Raw genomic sequence first — 9,565 nt, 5'->3', positions numbered from 1 at the left:
GAGCAGACTGGCTGTGCTCCGGCTCCTACAGCCCAGGATGCTGTTGGCCCTCTTTCCTGATTGCTCTTCTTTTGCCTAATGGAACCCAAGGACCGCAAAGCCTTTCCCACAGAGCTGCTGCCCACCTGGGCAGTCCCTGGCCTATGTTGTGTCATGGGCTTAGCCCACCTCAAGGGCACAACTTATTGGCTATCCTGAGGTTCCTGTTGGCCCATTACTCCAGCTTGTCTTTGTTCTTTGGGATGGCCACCCTGCCCTCCAATGTAGCGTCTGCTCTCCTCAATGTTATGCAAAAGCACTCTTTCATCTCCTCTGGGTCATTAAAAACGTATTAAACAGGACAGGTGGCAGCACAGACCCCTGCAGGACCCTGCTAGCTAGATGCCTCCAGGCAGAGTACCATGCATTGACCACGTCCCTCTGAGCCCGACCATCCATCTGGTTATTTACCCACCAATTTTTCCAAACAGGCAGACCATAATATACTAACGTGGGCACAAGAATATTGGAGCAAGTGGGTGATGTTGAAAAGTTCACTGACTTCCAGGTCAAAAGACAACCACTGCTCTCCCTGCATCCAGCAATCCTGTCCTTTCAGCACAGAAAGCAAAGTGGATGGTGAGAGACAAGCTCCCCTGGGTAAATCTAATCCCCTTCTCATCCAGAAACCCAGAAATGGAATCCGAGTGGACACATTCTGGGGCACAGCCTTTCACTCCTCTGCACATCCTTTGGGCATTTTGAAAGGTGCCTGCAACGTTTGCATTTTCCCCATTGTCAGGGCGTTCCCACAGACTCCCTGACCTCTGAAAGATGCTGGAGAGTGGCCTCGCTGTGCCATTGTCCTGCTCACTCAGCTCCCTGCCATGCTGCCCCTCCTGTACCATACACTGGGAAGGTTGGAGTTTGCTCAAGTGATCCCTTACTTGATCCCCATCCACCGCTGGCTGTTCACCTCCAGAGTCCTGCCCTGAGTCACAGAGGCCTGGGAGACCTTGCTGGGGAAGACTGAAGCAAAGAGCACACCGAGAATCTCACATCTATCTACACCTGCTCTTACGAAATTCAGCAGTGGCCACACAGGATCTTTGTTTCTTCTTTAACTGTTCCTGAAGCAGCAAACACTCCTTATGGTGCCCTTCAATTGCCTTTCAAGTTTTGACTGAGTTTTGATCTGGACCCTTGCGGAGCCTGGAGGATGCTGTCCTTGAAGAGCAGCTGTCCTGAGCTCTGCCACCATGTCACAGCTCTGTCTGCTCAGGAACAGCTCCAGCTCCTCCTGCCTGTGCCCCTGGCTGAGGGCACTGCTGCACATTTGGGCTGAAGCAACAGAGCTGTGCAACCAGGCCAGCTCTGATTTGTCATAAGGAATCCTGGTGCCAAGTGTCCAAGACACTTTGAAAAGGCTTTTTGTCAGTGCAGAGACAAGGCATGGAAAAAAGAGAGCTGCATGTCTTTCTAGCACCAGGTCTAAAGACCCAGAATGAAATGCCTATTTCACTCAACTGAAGATATCCCCCTGGCTTGAAGAAATTAGATCTTTCCTTGTCACCTTTTTGTGTGTCCTGTCTAATGATGGGACAAAAAAAGGGGATTCTCATGCCAAAATCTTTCCCTGATAGGAGAAATGACACTGCGGGAAGTAAGTGTCTCTCCGCAGCTGAGGGAGGGAACATCAGAGATGACTTCAGCCAGTTTCACAGCAGGTTCCCCTGGAGCCCCAGGGACACCTGGAGGGAGCCCAGAGGGGCAGAGAAAGTGCTGCCTTGGGCTGGGCCTCTGCTGCTGAGCTGGGCTGGGCTCCTGGGATGGAGGGAGCTGATGGCAAGTGGGCAGCACTGCAGAGAGACAGCTCTGCCCAGGAGCAGCTCCTCTGCAAAGCGCAGCAGGGCTGAGGGCACTGCCTGCAGGCACCGAGGGGAGATCTGCAAGGCTCAGAGAGGTTAAAGGCAGTGTGGAGTGGAAGGATGCTGAGAGCTCACTGGAGGAGAATTATTCACAGCCGTTGACGCAGTAAGTCTCTGGCAGTGGGGCAATGCACATGAGTGTCTTGGAGGGGTCTCCTAGACATGGCACATCATGCTGCAGATAGGAATTGGCAGGGTGGTTCTCAGGGTTTCTTTACTGTGGAGAAGGACATGCTCTCTCCTGCCACACTGTCAGAGGACAGGACATCATGGCTGCCTTCTCCAAAGGATTGCTACAAGGGTGTGCATCCAAGGGTGGCCAGGGCTGTCCTTCAGAGCAGGGTCCCTGCACCGCAAAGGGCTGTGTGCTGGGGCAGGGACTCTGCCACCTGCCAGGGTCAGCACTCAGCCCTCCCAAGGAGACCCCCACAGCTCTATGAGAAGCAGCTGTGGGTGGAAGGAGGGACCACTGGCAGGGCAGTGTAGGATCCTTATGATGCTGGGAGGGTGCTACATGGGACATTGCAGCTCACAGATTGAGCTCGTGCCCAAGTCATTTCCGAGGGGACTTTTCATGAGTCCATTCAGGGTAGGGCTCTCCTGCTTCAGTCTGTGCTTTCCTCAATTTGTGCTTCCACTTTTCTCTGGCTCGGCTTAGTGGGAATGGAAACACAATTGTGTGCGTTAGAGAAAGGGCTGAGACTCCTAAGCCATCACACTGAGGTTTACTGGGAACTTCAGAAAGTGCCTTCACCCCCACCAGCCCACAGATAACACCAGCATCACCTTTCCAGGTTCATCAGGGTTTGCGTGACCTGTTCTTTAACACCTGCGCACACAGAGCAGCTGCAGGGTGTGCTGTGCCCTGAGGGTGACTGCCCTGCACTGTCACTGTCCGGGAGGTGGTGTGCAGTGCTGGGTAAGCGAAAGGCTTTCCTGAGTGCCCCCTGTCTCTCTCCTTGCCTCCCTCAGCTGCTCTTGGTCTTGATGTCAGGCTCTCTGGGAATGGGAGTTTCAGCTGCAGAGTCAGGCACTGATCTTGGGGGTCCTCCCATTCAGGTGTGTTTATGGCAATGAGGTGTCCCAGCTTTCCTCTAACCTGTGACGCTCTGGGCAATGCAGTCTGTGAGGCTCGAGAATGAGCTGACCCTTCCTTAACCAGATGCCATCATTAGCACAGCTGGCTACCTCCTTGGGGTGTCCTTCCAAGCTGTGAGCTGCCTTCCAAATGCAAACCTGCCCTATAGCACCTTTATGCTATCTGAAGGCCCCATGGAGAATTGCAGAGATGCTACAACAGAGAAAATGCTGATGGGTTTGTGAAAAGAGCCATGTGTGTCCTACGCTAAATGTGGGGTGCTGAGAAATTGAGAAATGGTGAGACATTTAGTGGTCTGAAGTGGATCCCTCTGCTCTCAGCAGTGTCTGGTGGCTTTTCAGGGTAAAGTGGGAGTGTGATCGCCCTCCATCTCAGTTAGATGCAAGCACAAGGCAGCTGGGAAATAGATGGAGAAACAGACCGGCTCCCCTCCCTCTGCACTAAGCCACAGGCACTCCTCTTGCTTCGCAGGGCTCCCTCTGCCCTGAGAGCAACAGAAATGCTGAGGGTTTCTGACATCCAAACACACTCCCCATTGGAGATGGAGGGAAGCTGTAAAACTAACCTCTCCAACTGCCTTCTGCCATCCCCGTTCCTTAGCACTGGGAGTGCAGATGCTGACAGGCCCTTCTGTGCTGGGAGCAGTTTCATTTGACAAAGTCAAACACCAGCACTGGACCCTGCACCCACCGTTCTCATGATCTCTGCTATAGAGCAGGGCTGACTCCTCGGCAGCCAGCGGGAAGAGCCCCTGCTCCTCATGGCACACTCAGCCAGCGCCAACCTGAGCTCCAGCCACAGAGCTGAAGGAAGGTCTTCTTGAAAAGGAAAAGGGTGAGCGTGTGTGCCAGGGAGAGGGTCCAGGGGAAATGGCTTTGAATTTGCTCAGAGAAGTTTATCCTAACTTGTCGCTGCCTTTTCCTCCTTGGACAGTGCCCCATGCCCAGAGGTAACAAATGTCCAACGCCAGCTCCATCACCCACTTCCTTCTCCTGGCATTAGCAGGCACACGGGAGCTGCAGCTCTTGCACTTCTGGCTCTTCCTGGGCATCTACCTGGCTGCCCTCCTGGGCAATGGCCTCATCATCACAGTCATAGCCTGCAACCACCGCCTCCACACCCCCATGTACTTCTTCCTCCTCAACATTTCTGTTCTTGACCTGGGATCCATCTCCACCACTGTCCCCAAAGCCATGGCCAATTCCCTGTGGGACACCAGGGCCATCTCCTACACAGGATGTGCTGTCCAAGTCTTTCTGTTTATCTTTTTTATTTCAGCAGAGTATTGTCTCCTCACCATCATGGCCTATGACCGCTACGTGGCCATCTGCAAACCCCTGCACTACGGGACCCTCCTGGGCAGCAGAGCTTGTGTCCACATGGCAGCAGCTGCCTGGGGCACTGGGTTCCTCTATGCTCTCCTGCACACTGCCAATACATTTTCACTCCCCCTCTGCCAAGGCAATGCTGTGGACCAGTTCTTCTGTGAAATCCCCCACATCCTCAAGCTCTCCTGCTCAGATGCCTACCTCAGGGAGGTTGGGCTTCTTGTGGTTAGTGTCTTTGTGCACTGTGGGTGTTTTGTTTTCATTGTGCTGTCCTATGTGCAGATCTTCAGAGCTGTGCTGAGGATCCCCTCACAGCAGGGACGCCACAAAGCCTTTTCCACGTGCCTCCCTCACCTGGCCGTGGTCTCCCTGTTTATCAGCACTGCCATGTTTGCCTACCTGAAGCCCCCCTCCATCTCCTCCCCATCACTGGACTTTGTGGTGGCAGTTCTGTACTCGGTGGTGTCTCCAGCTGTGAACCCCCTCATCTACAGCATGAGGAACCAGGAGCTCAAAGATGCAGTGTGGAAAATGATGACTGGGTGTTTTTCTGAAGCAATAAACTGTCCATTTTCTGATGCATACCACTTATAACGTATCTCATTACAGCTCAGCCTTTCTTCTGGAAGTTTGGTGGTTGTGGTATTTTTTTTTTTTTTATTCAGTTTTACTTGTGATAATGTTGTGCACAAAGAAATGTCAGTTTTCATACTAATAGTGTCTAATTCATTATATCTACCTTTCTAGTGTTTCCCAGAGCCTTGAAATGAGAACCATGTTCTCTGTGCATTTAAAAAATGAAGGACCCTGCAGCGACTTTCTTGTCTGAGACTTTCCTTTTTCTGAGACTTTCTGTGGTGCTGCACGGCACTGTCTGTGTGGTGATGTGGAGGGGGAAAGAGTCTCAGCACAGCAGCACGGCCAGGCAGCACCAGCGCTTGGTCTTTCCAGAGCTGCTCTCTTTTAAATTCCACACTCTCTTTCTGAGCCCCTCTCTTGGTGTAAGGAAGGATTGCTCTGGCAGCTTGGTCAGAGTCCTTTTGTGTGGCAGTCCTGTGACTGCAGGCAGGGACAGGCAATGGGCACTTCTGTGACAGAGCTGACCTCCAGAACAGAGTTTCCATCATACAAGGGGATCTCCTGATGGCAGTGCCTGAAATCTTAGGTCTTCTACTTTTTCTCTCAAGAACAAGCCCAAGAAAGTGCCCTCAAGAGGAAAACACAGCTAAACTGAGTATTCAGGGTGGGAGCATGTGGCAGTGTCCTTGCACAGCCAGGCCTCCTGGGGGAGATAGGAAGGACCAGCAGAGCAGGCTTTGGGCTCAGCCCGTGGTCGCTGGACACCCCAGGGAAGCTGCCCCAAGGCAACCGTCACAGAGCAGCCCATAACAATCACTGTTTCCAGCACTGGACTGTCACCCCACTTCGTACAGGTTGTTTATCCCTCCACAGCGGCACACCAAATGACTAGGTCAGAAGTCCATGTTTGTGTTGTACAGAGGTGAGATCACGGAGGAGATATTCCTGGAAGACATGTCAAAACATATTGAAGAGAGGGAGATGATTAGAGAAAACCAACATGGCTTCACAAAGGCCAACTTGTGCCTGACTACTCTAGTGGCCTTACATGGAGTAACTGCATTAACGGAGAACAGAAGAGCTACAGATGTCACCTGTCTAGCCTTCTCTAAGTCCTCTGATATGGTCCCCCACAACATTCTTGCTGCTAAGTTGGAGAGATACAGATGTGACAAATGAATTCTTAGATGGATAAGGAACTGGCTGGGTGGGTGCATCCGAAGAATTATAGGCAATGGCTCCATGTCTGAGTGGAAACCAGTACCAAGTGGTGTCCCTCAAGGGTCCGTACTGGGACCAGTACTCTTTAATATCTTCATCAGTGACATAGTCAGTGGGATTGAGTGCACCCTCAGCAAGTTTGTAGATGACACCAAGCTGAGTGGGACAGTTGATTCACTTGAGGGGAGGAATTTTTCATCACAAATCCAAAACATTGCCCCACACAAGCTACTATGAAGAAGTTTAACTCTAGCCCAGCCAAAACCAGTACATCTGGCCTTTGTCTTTCATCTATTCCTGAAGTTCCTGACGGGACAGTCCTCCCACCTGTCAGGTTTCCCCTGAATGGCATCCCTAGGGCACAGGAATGGTCCTCCCAATTTAGTGCCATCCACAAACGTGGTGACAGTTGCTTCCTCCGGGTCGTGGATACAGGTGTTAAACTGCACAGGGCTCAGGAGAGTCCCCTGTGCTGCCCCACAATGCCCCAGTATGGCCCACTGGCCTCCAGGTAGGGCATGACCCCTTCAGCGGTTGTCACGAATGAGCGGTTAGGTCGCTTAACTAATCACCGCCACAGATATTTGTAAATAGTGATTTTAATAGAAATTTATGAAAGGGTGATTTAACAGAGTTTGATGGCAAGGTTCACTCTATTACTTAGTAAATGAATGGAATATATGGAGAGAGAGAGAGAGAGAGAGAGAATGGAATACAAGGAGGGGGTGGGTAAAGGAGGCCCTCCCGTTGAGCCACGAGGTTCAGAGTAGACCGCCATGCTTTCTAAACTCTTTCTCAGAGAGGAGCGTAGGTGCCGCTGGATCCAGTCCTAGTCTCAGACTTGGTCAGCGGTTTATGTCTAAGGATTATAAGCATTTAGCAGCAACTTAGGTTTATTCACAATGAGGAGAGAATCACAAGAAGTTAGTAGTCACTAATCATTGGTTACTCTAGCATCTACAAAGTGATTAAATGAAGCTTACTACAGTATTTGTATAATACACACACACACAATCACACAACAGGCCTAATAAAAGAATACCTCTTAAAATCCCTCGTGAGTTTGATATGCGCAGGTAAACATACCCATCAAAAATTGCCCTCGAGTTCAGTGAAATACTCACTTCAATGGTTGTCTCAACGGGCGAAGGGTTGAACCTCAAGGAGTGAAGGGCACTGGAGATCAGCCCAGCTGCTGTTGCCAGGCCTCTGTAAGGAAACAAGAGTTTGCAGCTCTGAGAATTGTCCCACTGCCAGGGAGATTCTGGCACAGCCCACTGTGGTCCAGGAGAGCACAAAGGGTCTCCCGTGGCACTGCTGTTAGGGTTGTGAGACGATTGACTTTAGGCATAGGTAAATTTCCATTCTTTCCACAGCTCCAGTCAGAAATTGCTGAGTTCTCAACAATCTCAGCAAGGCAGGTACGATCGTCCCGTACCGATCCGCCTGAGTTATGATCCACAGCGATACATTCCCGTGCTGTCAGGGGGTGACTGATTTTGCCAGGTGAGCTCAAGGCATTCCTGTTCCCCAGCTCAGCTATGCAAGAATGCCTGGTACAACCAAGGGGCGCTTAACCGCCAGGCTCCTTGCTCAAAGGCCAAGCATTGACAGGAGTCCCTGTGATCATAAGGTTGTCCAGAGGAGGGGGGGATGCACCACCACACAATGTCGTTCAATCACCTAAGATGTCCCTGTCCCAGACTTGCTTGCCTCCTCAATTTGGATCCATATCGCAGCACTGCACTGCACACCCTCCTTATTCTGCTGCTCTCAAATCAAACACTGAATGATTCTACATTGGTATGACTTCTCCTTGCTCTTTCAGGACTTCTTCTGGCCTGTCACACACTTCCTTCTATGCACACACCACTCTCTCCCTCCAGTCCCATTGGTCTCACAAAGCCTTCCCACCTCCCCTGCAGTAATGGGACCTCACTCCAGGAGGTTCATGCGTTCTCCAGGATCATGCTCATGCAAGGCCTCGGGGGAGTTTATCTGGTGCCCACGTTTGTATTGCGGATGGTTGGTCTGCACCGGACCAGGAACGAGACAAAACTGCTGTCAGGAATGCCATGGGAGGGGAGACTCGGTGTCTTGGGTGGGGCTGGAGTGGAGTTAATTTTCTCCATAGTGGCCCCTACGGTGCTATGTTTTGGGGTTGTGACCAAACCAGTGTTGATAAAACACTGATGTTTTAGCTATTGCTGAACAGTAGCTGCACCGTGCCAAGGCTTTTGCTGTTTCTCCCACTGCCCCACCACCGAGTAGGCTGGGGGTGGGCAAGAAGCTGGGAGAGGAATCAGCCAGGACAGCTGACCCCAACTGACCAAAGGGATATCCCATACCGTATGACATCATGCTCAGCAATAAAAGCTGGGTAGAAGAAGGAAGACATTTGGAATTCTGGCATTTCTCTTCCCAAGTAATTGTTACTCATGATGGAGCCCTGCTTTCCTGGAAGCACTAAACACCTGCCTGCCCAAGGGAAGCAGTAAATATATTCCTGATTTTGCTTTGCTTGTGGGCACAGCTTTTGATTTACCTATTCAGGTCTCCTCATCTTGACCCATGAGTTCTTCTCACTTTGCCATTCTGATTCTCCCCCCATCCCTCAGGAGAGGAGAGTGAGTGAGCGGTTGGCTGGGGGCTTAGTGGCCACATTACGGACTTATTTCTGTTTTCATTAAGAGCAGTAACAGTACCATGCTCTAAAATTTCCTCTTCTTCTTCATGATGATAAAATTAATTTTGTTAATTTTATTTTTGTCATTCACTCTGAATTCACAAGATAGCTATAACTTAAGAGTATTTAGATTCTGGCATTAAGTGTTTAGAACACTGCTTTTTCTCTCATTGCTAACCCTTTCTTACCATTTCATGGTAATACCTTTCAGACAATGTTGCCTCAAATTCACTTCTGCTGTCTGTCTTTCATCCTTCTTTCAAGTGTGTGTGTGTGAGGAGTTCATTGTTTTACTAAAAAATGTCAAGGGGCAGATCCCAAACTGTTGAAACGGACAAAGCAAGGCAAATTTTTCTGTGGTGGACACTGACACAACACCTTTATCTTCATTTTGCATCTCTGAAGACCTAACCCTTTCACAGTGTGCCTGGAAGGTCTGAAGTCCCTCCATCTGCCCTGTACGTTAACATTGAAGGTGAAATTACTCCAGTTAGAGGTACTGTTTGGATTCCCCTCACAGCCTAAACCACCACATGGGTCAGGAGATATTCCAGGACTTCTCAAGGGCCATCATACTCCTCTGGACCAAAAAGTGGAATCTCAGGGGTCAGGGCATGCCAATACTTGTGTTCAGGGATCTGGTCACATGACCCATCTCCATTTCTGTAATGGTGCTTGGGTTTGCTCAAGGAACCCTTGAGTCGATCCCCATCCACTGCTGGCTGTCCTCCTGCACAGGAGGAGA

General features: G+C 50.6%; 1 protein-coding gene across 1 annotated transcript; it reads left to right on the top strand.

Annotated features, from left to right (window-relative positions):
- Window positions 1-3,962: 3,962 nt before the first annotated feature.
- On the top strand, window positions 3,963-4,928 carry LOC309603926 (olfactory receptor 14C36-like; the record flags this gene model as incomplete). The annotated part of the gene is made up of 1 exon (XM_082338804.1): window positions 3,963-4,928. One exon carries the CDS (start codon window positions 3,963-3,965, stop codon window positions 4,926-4,928), a length of 966 nt encoding a protein of 321 aa, XP_082194930.1.
- Window positions 4,929-9,565: the final 4,637 nt, after the last annotated feature.

The sequence above is a fragment of the Platalea leucorodia genome (genome assembly GCF_965183815.1).
Source record: "Platalea leucorodia genome assembly, contig: HAP1_HAP1_SCAFFOLD_259, whole genome shotgun sequence".
In the NCBI taxonomy this organism is placed as follows: domain Eukaryota; kingdom Metazoa; phylum Chordata; class Aves; order Pelecaniformes; family Threskiornithidae; genus Platalea; species Platalea leucorodia.
The sequence above is the reverse complement of the archived record's forward strand: the minus strand, read 5'-3'. Positions and strand labels throughout refer to the sequence as shown.